Genomic DNA, 17,360 nt, shown 5'->3' with positions numbered 1-17,360 from the left:
AAAAAAAAAAAAAGTGGTGTTCCCAATATGACTCAGCAGAAACGGATCTGACTAGTATCCACGAGAAGATGCAGGTTTGATCCCTGGCCTTGCTCAGTGGGTTAAGGATCTGGCATTGCCATGAACTGTGGTGTAGGTCACAGACGCAGCTCAGATCTGGTGTTGCTGTGGCAGAGGCTGGCGGCTGCAGCTCCAATTCGACCCCTAGCCTGGGAACCTCCATGTGCTGAGGGTGTGGACCTAAAAAGACTAAAAAAAAAAAAAAAATAGTACTATGGGAAACCACACAACAACAAATTGGATAACCTTGATGAAGTGGACAAATTCCTAGAAACAGAACATTTGGGAAGACTGAATCAGGAAGAAATAGTGATTTCTTGCTATCACCAGCAAGGAGATTGAATCAATCAAAAATTCTCCCAACAAAGAAAAGTCCTAGACCAGCTGGCTTCACTAATGAATTCTACCCAACATTTAAAGAAGAATCAGTACTGACCCTTCTTAAACTCTTCCCAAAAATATGAAGAAACCTAAATCGGCAGTACGTTTAAAGAATTAAACCCCTTGAATAATTGGGATTGATACTTTGAATGGAAGGATGGTTCAAAATATGAGAAATAAATCAATGAATACACTGAATTAACAGAATAAAGGATAAAAACCCACATGATCCCCTCAACTGACACAGGGGGGGGAAAAAAAACCTAACAAAATGTAATGTCCTTTCGTGATAAAAACACTCAATAAACCAAGAGCATAAGAAAACTACCTCAACGTAATAAAAGCCATATATGAAAACCCCACACTAATATCACACTCAATGGTGAAAGACTAAAGTTTTCCTCTACAATCAGGAACAAGGATGCTTACTTTCACTACTTCTATTAACATAGTATTAAAAGTTCTAACCAGAGCAACTAGACAAGAAATAAAAGACATCCAAATTGGAAAGAGAAAGAAAATGATCTGCTGGCAGATGACAAGCTTTTATACATGGAAAACCCTACAGAGTTCATGAAAAACCCTGTTACAAAGACACAAAATTAATACATAAAAATCAGTTTCATTTCTATACACTAACAACGAATAATACGAAAAGAAATTATAGCTGAAAACTTTCCAAATCTAAAGGATACTAATATCAAGATATAGGAAGCACAGAGGGGCCCAAACAAGTTGAACCCAACAGGCCCACACCAAGATATATTATAATAAAAATGGCAAAAGTTAAAGAGAGGATTCTAAAGGCAACAAGAGAAAAGCAAAGCGTTAATTATAAGGGAACCCCCACAGGGCTATCAGCTGATTTCTCCAGAGAAACACTACAGGCCAGAAAGGGAGTGGCAAGATATATTTAAAGTGCTGAAAGGAAAAAAGTTGCAACCTGGAGTACTCTATCCAGCAAGAATATCATTTAAAATAGAAGGGGAAATAGAGAATTTCTCCAACAAACAAAAGCTAAAAGAGTACAGCAACAGTAAACCCATTCTAAAAGAAATACTGAAAGGTCTTCTCTAAATTTAAAAAATTTTAAAAAAAGTAAGAAGAATTAGGATGGAGGAAACCACAATTGGAAAGCAATCACTTAAATACACCAGCATACAGATCTAAACATGAAAATGTTAAAAAACAAAAAACAAAAAAAGACATCAAAATCATACAATGTAGGAAAGGAAAGTAAGAAAATATAGACTCTTTTTTTATTTTAATGATGTGTTTGAGCCTATACGACTATCAGGCTAAAGCAAGCAGATATAGGAAGGGGTTAAAGTACTTAAAAAACAGGGCAACCACAAATCAAACCAAACATTACATTCACAAAAAGTGGAAAGTATTCAAGCATAAAACAAATGGAAACCAACCAACCAAAACAAGAAAAGAAGAAAAGAGAAACAAAGAATCAGCTGGAAAACAAGATTTAAAATGGCAATAAATACATATATATCAATAATCACCTTAAATGTCAATGGACTGAATGCTCCAATCAAAAGACACAGAGTGGCAGATTGGATAAAAAAAATCCTTCAATCTGCTGTCTATAGGAAACTCTCCTTAGGGAAAAGCACACATAGATTGAAAGTGAGGGGATGGGAAAAGATATTTCATGCCAATGGTCAAGAAGAAAGCAGGAGTTGCAATACTCATATCAAACAAAATAGACTTTAAAATGAAGGCCATAAAGAAAGACAAAAAGAGGACACTATTTAATGGTTAAAGGATCCATTCAAGAAGAGGAAATTACAATCATCAATATGTATGCCCCTAATATAGGAGCACCCAGATACCTACAACAACTACTAACAGACAGAAAAGGAGAAACTGATGGGAATACAATCATAGTAGGAGACTTTAACGTCCCATTCATATCAATGGTCAGATCCTCTAGACAGAAAATCAGTAAGGCAACAGAGATCCTAAAGGACACAATAGAAAAGTTAGACTTTATTGACATTTTCAGAACATTACATCCAAAAAAATCAGAATATACATTCCTCTCAAGTGCACATGGAACATTCTCAAGAACTGATCACATACTGGGGCACAAAGCTAACCTCAACAAATGTAAAAGCACAGAAATTATTTCAAGTATCTTTATTGGCATGAAACTAGAAATCAACCATATGAAAAGAAATGACAAAAAACTAACTACGTGGAGACTAAACAACATGCTACTAAAAAACCAATGCGTCAATGAGGAAATCAAGAAGGAAATTAAAAAATACTTTGAGACAAATGATAATGAAGACACAACCACTCAAACTTTATGGGATGCTGCAAAAGCAGTGTTCAGAGGGAAATCCATAGCAATACAGTCCTTCCTCAAAAAAGAAGAAAAATCACAAATTGACAACTTAACCCACCACCTAAATGAATTAGAAAAGGAAGAATAAACAAGACCTGAGTCAGCAGAAGGAAGAAAATCATACAGATAAGCAAGGAAATCAATAAAATAGAGATTAAAAAAACAATAGAAAAAAAATCAATAAAACCAAGAGCTGTTTCTTTGAAAAGGTAAACAAAATGGACAAACCTCTGGCTAGACTCAGCAAAAAGAGAGAAAAAAACCCAAATAAACAAAATTAGAAATGAAAAAGGAGAAGTCACAACAGATACTACGGAAATACAAAAAACTATGAGAGAATACTATGAACAATTGTATGCTAACAAATTTGACAACCTAGAAGAAGTGGACAACTTTCTAGAGACTTACAGCCTACCAAAACTGAATCAAAAAGAAATAGATCAACTGAACAGACCAATCACTAGAAATGAAATTAAGTACATCATAAAAACACTCCCTATAAATAAAAGCCCAGGACCAGATGGCTTCACAGGCGAATTCTACCAAACATACAAAGAAGAACTTATACTCATCCTCCTTGAACTTTTTCAAAATGTTGAAGAGGAAGGAACACTCCCAAATACATTCTATGAAGCCACCATCACCCTAATTCCAAAACCAGACAAAGATACCACCAAAAAAGAAAATTATAGGCCAATATCTTTGATGAATATAGATGCAAAAATTCTCAACAAAATTTTAGTCAACTGAATCCAACAACATACAAAAAAAGATCACACACCGCAACCAGGTGGGATTTATCCCAGGTGCACAAGGATGGTTCAACATATGCAAATCAATCAATGTCATACACCACATTAAGAAAAGTCAAAAACCACATGATCATCTCACTAGATGCAGAAAAAGCATTTGACAAAGGCCAACATCCGTTCATGATAAAAGCTCTTAACAAAGTGGGTACAGAGGGAACATACCTTAACATAACAAAAGCCATTTGTGACAAACCCACAGCAAATATAATACTCAATGGAGAAAAGCTGAAAGCGTTCCCACTAAAATCTAGAATAAGACAAGGATGCCCACTCTCACCACTGTTTTGTTTTGTTTTGTTTTGTTTTTGTTTTTTTTTTTTTTTGTTTTTTTTGTTTTTGTCTTTTTGCTATTTCTTTGGGCTGCTCCCGTGGCATATGGAGGTTCCCAGACTAGAGGTCTAATCGGAGCTGTAGCCACTGGCCTACGCCAGAGCCACAGCAACGCGGGATCTAAGCCGCGTCTGCAACCTACACCACAGCTCACAGCAACGCCAGATCCTTAACCCACTGAGCAAGGGCAGGGACTGAACCCACAACCTCATGGTTCCTAGTCGAATTTGTTAATAACCACTGTGCCATGACAGGAACTCCACCACTGTTATTCAACATAGTACTGGAAGTCCTAGCCACAGCACTCAGACAAACAAAAGAAATAAAAGGCATCCAAATAAGAAGAGAAGAGGTAAAACTTTCACTGTATGCAGATGACATGATACTATACACAGAAAACCCCAAGGACTCAACCCAAAAACTACTTGAACTGATCAACAAATTCAGCAAAGTAGCAGGATATAAGATTAATATTCAGAAATCAGTCGCATTTCTGTATACTAACAATGAAATGTTAGAAAAGGAATACAAAAATACAATACCTTTTAAAATTGCACCCCAAAAAATCAAATACCCGGGAATACACCTGACCAAGGAGGTAAAAACTTATATGCCGAGAACTATAAAACATTAATCAAGGAAATTAAAGAAGATGTAAAGAAATGGAAAGATATTCCATGCTCCTGGGTTGGAAAAATTAATATTATAAAAATGGCCATACTACCCAAAGCAATCTGAAGATTCAATGCAATCCCTGCCAAATTACCCATGACATTTTTCACAGAACTAGAACAAACAATCCAAAAATTTATATGACACCACAAAAGACCCAGAATTGCCAAAGCAATTCAGAGGAACAAAAGACAAGCAGGAAGCATAACTCTCCCAGACTTCAGGCAATACTACAAAGCCACAGTTATCAAGACAGTGTGGTACTGGTACCAAAACAGACATACAGACCAATGGAATAGAATAGAGAACCCAAAAATAAGACCTGACATCTATGGTCAATTAATCTTTGACAAAGGAGGCAAAAACATAAAATGGGAAAAAGACAGACAGTCTTTTCAGCAAGTACTGCTGGGAAACCTGGACAGCTGCATGCAAATCCCTGAAATTAGAACACACCCTCACACCATGCACAAAAATAAACTCAAAATGGCTGAAAGGCTTAAATATAAGCCAAGACACCATCAAACTCCTGGAAGAGAACACAGGCAAAACATTCTCTGACATCACCTTACAAATGTTTCCTCAGGTCAGACTCCCAAAGCAACAGAAATAAAAGCAAAAATAAACCAAAATAAACTAATCAAACTGACAAGCTTTTGCACAGCAAAGGAAACCAAAAAGAAAACAAAAAGACAACTTACAGAATGGGAGAAAATAGTTTCAAATGATGCAACTGACAAGGGCTTAATCTCTAAAATATACAAACAACTTATACAACTTAAGAGCAAAAAAGCCAAAAACCCAATGGAAAAATGGGCAAAAGACCTGAATAGACATTTCCCCAAAGAGGATATACAGATAGCCAGCAGGCACATGAAAAAATGCTCAACATCCCTGATTATTAGGGAAATGCAAATCTAAACTACCATGAGATACAACTTCACACCAGTCAGAATGGCCATCATTAATAAGTCCACAAACAACAAATGCTGGAGGGGGTGTGGAGAAAAGGGAACCATCCTGCACTGTTGGTGGGAATATAAGCTGGTACAACCACTATGGAAAACAGTATGGAGGTGCCTTAGAAATCTATACATAGAACTTCCATATGACCCAGGAATCCCACTCTTGGGCATATATCTGAACAAAACTTTCCTTGAAAAAGACACATGCACCCATATGTTCACTGCAGTACTATTCGCAATAGCCAAGACATGGGAACAACCCCAGTGTCCATCAACAGTGATTGGATTAGGAAGATGTGGTATATATACACAATGGAATACTACTCAGCCATAAAAAAGAACAAAATAATGCCATTTGCAGCAACATGGATGGAACTAGAGACTCTCATACTGAGTGAAGTCAGAAAGAGAAAGACAAATACCATATGATATCACTCATATCTGTAATCTAATATATGGCATAAACAAAGCTTTCCACAGAAAAGAAAAACATGGACTTGGAGAATAGACTTGTGGTTTCCAAGGGGGAGGGGGGAGGGAGTGGGATGGATAGGGTGCTTGGGGTTAACAGATGCAGACTATTGCCTTTGGAATAGATTAGCAATGAGATCTTGCTGTGTAGCACTGGGAATTATGTCTGGTCACTTATGATGGAGCTCAATAGTGTGAGAAAAAATATATACATGTATGTGTACCTGGGTCACCATGCTGTACAGCAGCAAGTTGACAGAACACTGTAAACCAGCTATAATGGAAAAAAATAAAAATCATTTTATGTATATATATATATATATATAAAAAGGGAGAATAGTCAGTGATTTCTTGGATATGACAACAAAAGGCAAGACAGACAAACTGGAATTCCTTTTTTTTTCTCTGTCACATCCTTGGCAGGTGGAAGTTCCCAGGCCAGGGATCAAAACCAAGCCCCAGCAATGACAATATCGAATCCTTTACCAGTAGGCTACTGGGGAACTCCTGGAATTCTTAAAAATTAAGTATTTTTGTGTGTCATAAGACACTATCAAGAGAGTGAAAGAAATCCCACAGAATGGGAGAAAAATACATGCAAATCGTGTATCTGATAAGGGGTAAACATCCAGAATATATAAAGAATTCCTACAACCCAACAAGAACAAAAAACAGACAACCATAATTTAAAATGAGAATAAGACTTTGAATAGGCATTTTTCCAAAGAAGATATACAAATGGCCAATAAGCACATGATGAGATGCTCAAAATTACTAATCATTAGGCAAATGCAAATCAAAGCCCCGAGATGCCACTTCACATCTGTTCGGATAGTTACTATCAAAAGCAAACAGAAAACAGCAAGTGTTCGCAAGGACGTGGAGAATATGGAACCCTTACACACTGCTGTGGGAATGTAAAATGGCACACAGCCACCGTTGAAACAGTATGGTAGGCAGTTCCTCAAAATATCAAAGAATTACCATATGACCCAGCAATTCTACTTCTGGGCATACACCCAGAAGAACTCAAAGCAGGCTCAAATTGATATCTGCATATTTATACTCATAGAAGCATTATTCATACTAGCCAAAAAGTGGAAACATTCCATCCATGGGTGAATGGAAAGCATATGATATATACATAAAAGTTAGTATTATTTGGTCCCAAATAGAAATGAAACCCCAACTCATGCTGTAACACAGATGAATGTTGAAAATACCATGCTAAGTGAAATAAGCTAGACATAAAAGGACAAATATTTATGATTCCACTTGTAGGATGTCCCTAGAACAGTCAAATTCATACAGACAGAAAGCAGAATGGTGACCGTCAGTGCCTGGAGGGAGGAGAGAAATGAATGCGGAGTTATTGTTTAATGGGGACCGTTTCAGTTTGGGATGATGAATAAGTTCTGGAAATGCATAGCAGTGATGGTTGCACAGTAATAAATATTACTTAATGTCATGAAATATACCCCCAAAATGGCTAAAATGGTAAATTTTGTCATATATATTTCGCTGCATTAAAAAAAAAACTAGCAAATCTAAAAAAAGAAATCATGTACATGACTGTCTTTGAACTCTCTTCATGCCCTTTGTCCATTTTTCAGTTTGGCTGCTGCTTTGTGATGTCTAACAGCTTTTTATACATATTGCCAAAATCAGCTTGTTGTCTATTATATACGTTACATATCCATTTAGACAGCTTAACTGACTTTTTGCTTTAAGCAGTTTTTTTTCCACATAGAAAAATCTTAATTTTTTTTTTTTTTTTTGTCTTTTGTCTTTTTGGGGTCGCACCCGCGGCATATGGAAGTTTCCAGGCTAGGGGTGTAACAGGAGCTGTAGCCACCAGCCTCCGCCACAGCCACAGCAACACAGAATCCGAGCCTCATCTGTGACCTACACCACAGCTCACGGCAATGCTGGATCCTTAACCCACTGAGTGAGGCCAGGGATCAAACCTGCAACCTCTTGGTTCTTAGATTCGTTAACCACTGAGCCATGACAGGAACTCTTTAATTTTTTTTGGTCTTTTTAGAGCCACACCTGTGGCATACGGAAGTTTTCAGGCTAGGGATCGAATAGGAGCTATAGCCGCTAGCCTACACCACAGCCACAGCAACCTGGGATCCAAGCCACGTCTGTGACCTACACCACAGCTCACGGCAACGCGGGATCCATAATCTGCTAAGTGAGGCCAGGGATCAAACCTGCGTCCTCATGGATCTTAGATTCATTTCTGCTGAGCCATGACGGGAACTGCAGAAAATTTCAATTTTTACAGTATCTTTTAACTAATGACTCTTTACTGGGTAGGGTTTCTATTTAGGATGCTAAAAGTTTTGAAGATGGATTGTGGAGATGGTGGCACAACAATGTGAATACACTTAATGCCACTGACTGTACACCTAAATATGGTTAAAACGTTAAATATTCTGCTATGTGTATTTTACCACACTAAAAAAAAAAAAAAAAGACCAAGTTTGGGTGCTTTACATGTTAGGTGTTTGGAGTAGCTCTAACATCTTTTCCCTCTAAGGGCTCTAATTTATAAAGCATACACACTAGGAAAGTAGATACTCATTTCACATATCTCTGTGGCACCTTCTAAGCCCCAGAGCAAGGGCTCTCTGATAAAATTGAGCTGTAGAAAATGACTTAAACTTGAGGTCAGTGTGGGATCTCCAACCTCCCACCCTGGACCTACACTGGGACAGACCTGTATGTAGGCTAGCTGAAGGAGGTAAGATGGGACCAGCAGAATGGATTTACTCAAGTCATCCTATGAGCCTGGACCGCAAGCCTTCTTCCACGTCCAGGCAAGTATAAAAGCAATAAAGAAAGCTAGAAAGATACCCCTAGACATGGAGCTGCAAAGTAGGCTGAACTAAGAAAGCGATATACAAGTGTAAGGCCAGAAGTGACATCTAAGTGAACACGAGCAGTGGGACCTTTACATAGTGATCTGGCTTGAATCATGCAGCCTTTCAACCTCCAGGTGAGTCCTCTTTCTCGCTGGGGTGGGTGGACCAGGTTGGACGGAGGTGGGAGTTGGGGTGGGCAAGAGGAAGAAAGCCTGGTACTGTTTCTTCCAACTCTTCTGTCCTGACTAGGGAAAAACACTGAAATGGCCTTTCAGGGTGCAAATGCTGGAAGAGGAAAGGAGCAATTCTGCCGTCTCTATTACACACTGTAGACGGGGCCGCAGTACATCAATCAGTATTCTCCTTCAGTGTGACGTGAACTTCTTTATCTTGATTACGTACCTCTGATTCACTCCTCGCATAATACTAGTTGGGGACCAGAGAGGCAGCTGAGCTGTGAGAATTACACCCAGGAGAAACTGATTTGGCTTCTGCACATCTGGATGAGCTGAAGTATCTGTCTGACTAAGAGTATACAGTTGATCACAGGCAACACGGCGAATCTGAAATTACATTTTTGTTGTTGTTGTTAAAGGAAAGCGAAGGACACCAGGGATTAGAGGCTTTAATGAAGTCGGCTTTCATGGTTTAGCATCACTTAGATTATAGGGTAGACTGAGATAAATGGATGTTCAAATATGTTTTGCCCAAGTTTCACACTGCTTTCAGAAAGCCATTTCTGAACATTCACCCTCTACTCTCTATCTATATGTACATATATACACATATACGTATATATGAAAATATACAAAACATTATACACATAATAAACACACATAATATTAGTTTTAAATTATTTTATTAAATAACTAAATATAGGCATTCCCACAGTGGTTTAGTGGTTAATGAACCTGACTAGTATCCATGAGGATGAGGGTTCGATCCTCAGCCTTGCTCAGTGGGTTAAGGATCCGGTGTTGCCCTGAGCTGTGGTGTAGGTCACAAATGCGGCTCAGATCCCATACTGCTGTGGTGTAGGCCAGCAGCTACAGTTCTGATTCAACCCCTAGCCTGGGAAACTCCATATGCCATGGGTACAGCCCAAAAAGACAAAAGATAGGAAAAAAAAAAAAAAAAAAGCTAAATATATTAATTACTTAAACTATATTTATCAAAGAAGTACAAATTAAATTTTTTTTTTTTTTGCCTTTTTGCCATTTCTTGGGCCGCTCCTGCGGTATATGGAGGTTCCCAGGCTAGGGGTCTAATTGGAGCTGTAGCTACCGGCCTACGCCAGAGCCACACCAATGCAGGATCCGAGCCACATCTGCAACCTACACCACAGCTCACAGCAATGCCAGATCCTTAACCCACTAAGCAAGGCCAGGAAGCAAACCCGCAACCTCATGGTTCCTAGTCAGATTCGTTAACCACTGCACCACGACAGGAACTCCTAAATTAAAAATTTTTTTTTACAACACTACAATAAACCACAATTAATCTGCTTATGCTCTAGTTTAGCTTTCTCTTATGAAATTAAATTTTTAATGGCAAAGGATGTATGTATAACAAATGCTGAGAGACTGCTTAAAAAAATGATTTTCCTCCAAAGTTCACGCTCTGAAGGATGCTATAAGGGTTTAAGGATTTCAATCATTAATGCCAAAGTTTACACTGAATAAACTAGGGTTAACTAAAAACAAGTGTGGTCTAGGAACTGATTTCCCAAATTATTCTAGTACTATATTCTAGTCTCATCAATAGATTTATAATTTAATGCAAATGAAAATAAGAGAAAGCTCTTCTTGAAGTGTCTCAAAGTTAATTTTCAAGGTCAAGTAAGAAAATCAGAATTATAAAATCTAACGAGGAGTTCCCTGATGGCTCAGTGGGTTAAGGATCCAGTGCTGTCACTGCTGTGCCTCAGGTCACTGCTGTGGCACATGTTTTATTCCTGGCCCTGGAAATTTCATATGCCATAGGCATGGACAAAAAAAATCTAATTAAAGTTCACGGTCTTTCTTGATTTTGACCAACATATTGATGCTTAATGCTAGCTGTCTTTGTCAGCTGTGGATGTTGAATACCAGCTGTAAATTTTGTTTGTTATAAGCAAATACACAGCACTAGTCTCTTAACTTTCAGGGAAATATGGAGCAGAAAGGAGGGTGACAGTTGAAATGGTCACTTTGCTTTCTGAGGGGTCTGCAGCCCCTTTGTGCGGTTCCCAGAGAGAACTAAATGCTGTCCCTTCTGTACTCCCCACAATGTCACAGGCAGCCAGAGAGCCCAGAAGACAGAGTAGGACCAAAGGGTTTTTTATAAAGAAAAAATCCTTACCTCAGCACTTGGTGATCCAAGCAGAATATCAATGATAAAATCAGCAACACAAGGCAAGTTATAGAAAGATGCTAATGATAAGAATAAGGAGAATTGGGAACAGGGGAGGAAACTAAGTTAGGAAATACATTTTTTCAAAATTTCAGAAATTGTGAATAATTTCTTAAGCTTAACTATCGTAGACATCAACTCTTCTTTTACACAGAACCAAATTTAGTACCTTCTACACCTACCCCATGTCTCTGGTCTACTCCTCGAGAGCCTAAGGTGTTTAGGAGCAGGGCCATGTCAGGTCATCTTTGTACCCTCACGTTTTTGCACAACGCCTTGTGCATACCAGTTACAGAATAAACACGTCTTGCCTTGAGCTATAAAATATGAACTATAAAATGTACCTTACAACAAGCTTACAAGTGATTTTTAAAAGCCTGAAGTTATTTTTTCATCTTGATTTGAAAATATCTTTATAATCAAAACAACTGTAGGAAAATCGAACTGAGAGGATGGCATATGCTCAAAAGCATTTCATAATGACTTATACTTCTCATTCATAAGCCTTTAAAAAAGTAAATCATTTTTGATATTATTTTACTGGTTTAACTTTTTCTGGATGTTTAGCTTGATATCTTACACGATGAGGTTGGATGTTATACTAAAAACATAATGATCACCAATTCTATGTATCAGGCAGTCTGAATCAGTAATAATAGCGCAGAAGAGTGCTCTTATGGGTTGGTAAAATTTTAAAGTAGAGCTGTTAAGATTTCATCTCTGAATAAGTATTTATTGAGGGCCTAATACACATCTTGCAGTATTTGGGTGCTAAGGATTCAGTAGGGAACAAAAGAGACAAGAGTCTCCGTTCTTAGGAAGCTTACCATCTAGTTGGGGAGGGGATCCTGATAATAAACGTGCTATGCAGATAAACTGTACTATATGCTGTAAAGTGATGAATAATAAAGAAAAAAATTAAGTTAGGGGTTTAGGTGATGTTGGGTGAGGGGAAGGTTGTGAGTCCTTTAAAAAAGGAGGAGGAAGAACATACCGGGAAGTGGGAACAGCCAGTGCAAGGGCCCTGAGGCAGGAATGTGCCTGCAGTGTCATCTTGGGGAGCAGCCAGGAAGCCAGGGTGGCTGAAGCAGTGAGTGAGGGGGAGCGGAGGGCGGAGAAGGTGAAGGCACAGAGGTATCACGGGGGTGGACTGTGTCAGGTGTCCAAGGCCGTAACAGAAATCTGGCTTTCACTCAGTGTGAACTGAGAGGCCACTGCAGGGTTTTCAACGGAGGAGTGATACGATCTGACTTACATTTTAGAAGGTCCACTCTGGTTACTGTGTGGAGAGTAAACTGCAAGGGTAGAAGCAGGGAGATCAGTTAGGGCGCTACTGCTGTCATCCAAGAGACGGTGGATCAGAGGGTAATTAACAGCGAAGGAAGTCTAAGGGGCGGAATCTAGGCAAAGTGTGAAGAAGGCAGTGCTGACAGATTAGAAGTAGGGTGTGAAAAAAAGGAATCAAGAATGACTCGAAGGTTTTTGGCCAGAGCAACTGAAAGAATGAAACTGCTATTAACTGATGGCAATTACCTTGGGCAGTATGGGCCGGGCCAGTAGTTCAGTTGTGGACATGTTAGGTTTGGGAAGTCTATCTGACGTCTAAGTGGAGACAGGAGGGGAGTGGTTCAGGCTCAGAGCCAAATTTAGGTGTTATCAGCATACAGAGAGAATTTAGGGCTGAGAATGTGGCAGAATGAGTGTAGATGGGGAGAGATGTGATGAGGGACTGAGCCTAGGGTGCCTAATGCTAAAAGTGTGATTAGCAATAGCCAGAGTTTGCCAAAGCCAACAATAAAGACAAAAGGGCAAATCTTAAGTTTCATAATTTTTAATACTGGAGTCATTATCAGCTTATGAATTGATTAATTCCATTTTTGTAGTTTATGACCTATAAATTTGAGTTGTTTTAATTCCTCAACTAGATGGTAAGTTCCTGGAGAGCAGACATACTGCTCTGGTACCATCTACCATGGAGCGCAGTATAGAGAAGGGTGCTCAATAAATACTTGTGCAGAACTTGAGTATCTAGCACTTTTCTGACCTATTCCACATGCCAACTCCCCCCCGCCCATTTCTATTAATATGACCTCATCTATGAAGTGATATATAAAAAAAATTCCCAACAAAAACCTAGCCTTTCCCTAAAAGAAAGGAATCACAAGCAAGCCTCCTGCATACCCAGTTGCTGGCTACGAAGCTGCAGGCACGTCACAAGAAGAGACAAGGCCTCTCCGGCAATCAGTGAGTCTTTGGTGGACACGGACTGTTGTCGCACACAGATGCCTGCGTGCAGGGCTACTGGATCGCCTTCACTTCCAGAGCTGCAATTGCTTCCTGGAAACAAGCAGGCAGAAGGTTACTGTGGCTCTTCTGTAATCCTCCAGGGAAAGTAAAGAGTGCAAGAAGCTTGGGTCTAAGAAACAAGCTAGACCTAATCACTTTGTTTGACCTTCATTGCTTTGCACTCAAAAATGTGTTTATGAGGCAAAACTAGTTTCAGGTGATAGAAGAAGGAAGAGTGCAATTCTGGAGGCAGTAATATTCTGGAATATCAGCAATTTTCCTTATCTTGATCCAGATGGGTTATACATATGTTAAAAACACTAAAAATCCTGTACATTTAACATTTCTGCACTCTATTATATATACACAGCATCCTTTAAAAACTTGTTTATTACTGAGGTATATACACACACATAGATTGAGCAGGGAAACTAAATGAACCTGAGAAATAAAGCCATTCATAAAGGCCTATTAGAAAATAACAGGCCAGGGTGCTCCCATCGTGGAACCCGACCAGCATCCATGAGGATTCGAGTTCAAGCTCTGGCCTCGCTCAGTGGGTCAAGGATCTGGCATGCCATGAGCTGTGGTGTGGGTCACAGGTGAGGCTCTGACCCTGCGTTGCTGTGGCTGTGGCAAAGGCCAGCAGCTGCAGCTCTGATTCAGCCCCTAAGCTGGGAACTTTCATATGCCACTCACGAGGCCCTAAAAAGCAAAGAAAATAACAGGCCAAACCAAGAAAATGCCTTTTCCAGGTACAACTTCTACATGAATTTTTATTACAGCCATAATTATTGGCCTCATGACACTTTCATGCTCAGCAAGAGCATGCTTGGTTTCTCTACTTACTCTGCGTTTATAAGTGCTTTTTTCTCTTAGATGAAGTATGATGTGCAAATCCTGTGTGTTTTGCTTCATGAGTTTTTATGCATGCTCAAAAGCAAAGAAAAGGCTTTCTCCTTTTTGTGACTCTGAACAACTAATACAATGATTCTCAGAGCTATTTCTTGTAAATATTCTAATTACTTTACCCTTTTTTATCAGTACCTGAGCTGCTGAGTCTGTTTCGAATTCCAGCAGGAAACAGAGAATTACTTTCTTTAATTGGCTGGCTACTCCCAACGAGATCAAGCCGTCCAGCAGCTGCAGCCCATGATAATCTCATGAAACAAGCCACGGTCGACGTGAAATCACTGACTTCCATTGTCTAAGGAAGTATGGAAAGAGTGTTATGAGAAAAGGCAGTACCTGAACACATTCCACTGACTATAACCTCCCCCTGGTCTTAGTTTAGTGAGACTTGTTTCCCTCCATGATCATGCTTCAAGTTCAGACTTTCATTATCCCTCTGCTACTTGTCATACAGACTCCGTGCTCCATGCTCTGGCTTTAAATTACCAAAAAGACCAAAAATAAAAATAAAAATTAAAAAAATAAAATAAAAATAAAAATAAAAATAAAAATTTACTCGTCACCAGTTTTGTTTTCACCATTTTCCCTCTTCCACATGCTGCACGCTGGCCTGTGCGACCTCCCACACAGGGTTTGGTTCTGTCTGACGGCTCACGGCCTCCCTTCTGCCTGAACAACTCTCCTCTCTCCCACTCTCCATACTAATCTCTCTATCGAATCTCTATTCTTGAAGGCCCAGCTCAAATTCCACCTCCTACATAAACGCATCCACGATGGAATCACGTGAAGATAAATACTCCACTTCCTCTCAAAGCCTGCAGAATGTTTTGTCTCTGAAATTCTAACACTTGACATTTTCTACCCAAATTGCAGTTACTTCTGCATCATCGATCTCTTTCTTACCATAAACTCCTTGAAGGCGATATTCACATCAGTCATTTTCATGCCCGCACAGCTCCGCCCCCCACACCAACGGTGCCTTCCAAATAGGAGGCACTTCCTACGTCTCGAGTCCACAGACGACTTACTTGTATTGCGACCCGTGCGGCAGGGATGATTTCCTCAACCCTGATGGAAGACCTGTCAGACACTGACAGCTGTCGGTAGGATGACTTCTCTGGGGTACCACACAAGGACATCTGCCTGCTTGTCTGCCGGCTGACGTTTCGGAATGGGCGGGAAGAAAGTGCTTCTATGCCGTCTTTGGCAAGATCTTCATCTAATAATGTCGGCAACGTTTGTCCCACAAGTAAAAATCTTAAAACAAAGTAATAAAGCTAGGCTTAGGCTAGGTCATTTCACACTATTTAAAATGATGGGATCTGGAAGAAAAAGTCAAGCGTTGCCTTCTGAGATTGACGAAATTTTACATACCTTGCGAGCTGCAGACAGATGGAATAAACACCTTGCCTTGTTTCATAGTCTACTTCTGATGGGATGGAATCCCTCTGCATGACATTTACAACCAAACTTCAAAGAAAAGAAGAAGAAGAAAAGGCAGGATATTAAACACTTCTATTTCTTTTATAGGAAATTTTCTGTAAATTATTTAATTGCTTATGCATGTTACCAGTTACTTAAAATTCCTATAAGATCCTTACATATAAATGGGTCAGATATATTTCTATCACAATGATTTCTTCTGGTACGTATGACACTAAATGGTCCATTTAGAATTAGACTCTTTGCTTAGACAAAAAGATAACCAACACTGAGTGTTTGGATAGTTCTAAGCAGTTTCAGTTCACTAGTCAACTGCTATCTTGGTACTAGTAGATGGTTCATTCAAAAAACTATCCAGAAATGGGGTATTCTATAAACCTTTTTTTTAATTTAATTTTATTTTTTTTGTCTTTTTGCCTTTTCTAGGGCTGTTCCTATGGCATATGGAGGTTCCCAGGCTAGGGGTCGAATCGGAGCTGTAGCTGCCAGCCTACACCAGAGCCACAGCAACGTGGGATCTAAGCCGCATCTGCACCTATGCCACAGCTCAACGGCAACGCTGGATCCTTAACCCACTGAGCAAGGCCAGGGACTAAACCCGAAACCTCATAGTTCCTAGTCAGACTTGTTAACCACTGAGCCACGACGGGAACTCCCAAGCTTCTTTTTTAAATCTACCACAATCTGTATTACTGAGAAAGCTTCCCAACTGTTCTTCCTGCTTCCACTCTTGATGCTTCACCTCCACAATCTATTCTCAAAAGATCAACCAGAGCAATCCTTTGGAAATGGAGGTCAGACTATGGAATTCCTCCTTTGCACAAAATCCTCCCACAGATTCCTCCTTCCCATGGAGAAAAAAGGGAGTCTTCACAGTAGCCGACAAGACCCTGCAGAGCCCAACCTCTGGTATCTCTGTAACTACATGCCCCCCACCCTGCCTACCTCATTTGGCCCCAACCACACTGGCCCCTGCTGGGCTCCTCAGGCACCAGGTCCTTCCCACACAGGGGCTCACACTGGCTGCTGCCCTGGAAGGCAGCTATGCCCACCACACACCACCGACGCTCACCTGGCTGCTCCTCTGGACAGCTTCCCTCCCCACACCTCCAGGTCTTGCTTCCTCACCTCCTTCAGATCTTTGTAAAATGTCACCCCATTGGTGAAGATCTCCCCAATCATGCTACCACGGATCAAACCCTCTCCACCCCCTATTCCTTGTCTTACTTTTCTCAAGAGTGCTTCTCACCACCTGACATACATTTTTACTTCTCTGTTTATTGTTCTGTCTTCCCCTCTAGTCTGTAAGCTTCAGGAGGACATGGATTTTGGGGGCATCTGTTCACTGCTTTATCCCAGTGGTTAGAGCAATGCCTGGCACATATGTTAACCAACATTAGACAAT

General features: G+C 39.9%; 1 protein-coding gene across 8 annotated transcripts in view; it reads right to left on the bottom strand.

Moving 5' to 3' along the window:
- Positions 1 to 17,360, bottom strand: part of USP24 (ubiquitin specific peptidase 24) — a 164,070-nt gene that overhangs the window by 54,344 nt on the left and 92,366 nt on the right. For all 8 annotated transcript variants that reach the window (XM_084964980.1, XM_021097812.2, XM_021097814.2 and 5 more), the window contains 6 exons: positions 15,887 to 15,982; positions 15,541 to 15,769; positions 14,648 to 14,807; positions 13,496 to 13,651; positions 11,264 to 11,334; positions 9,326 to 9,486 (listed from right to left, as the gene is read on the bottom strand). In XM_084964980.1, the coding sequence (XP_084821106.1) occupies positions 9,326 to 9,486; positions 11,264 to 11,334; positions 13,496 to 13,651; positions 14,648 to 14,807; positions 15,541 to 15,769; positions 15,887 to 15,982 (873 nt within the window). The remainder of the gene's footprint in view (positions 1 to 9,325; positions 9,487 to 11,263; positions 11,335 to 13,495; positions 13,652 to 14,647; positions 14,808 to 15,540; positions 15,770 to 15,886; positions 15,983 to 17,360) is intronic.

Source organism: Sus scrofa, chromosome 6 (assembly GCF_054392235.1).
Source record: "Sus scrofa isolate SSC_HxYL_T2T_F1_AM1 chromosome 6, Sscrofa_HxYL_maternal_Yorkshire_Landrace_v2.0, whole genome shotgun sequence".
Taxonomy (NCBI): Eukaryota; Metazoa; Chordata; class Mammalia; order Artiodactyla; family Suidae; genus Sus; species Sus scrofa.
This window is presented reverse-complemented; position numbering and strand designations above follow the sequence as displayed.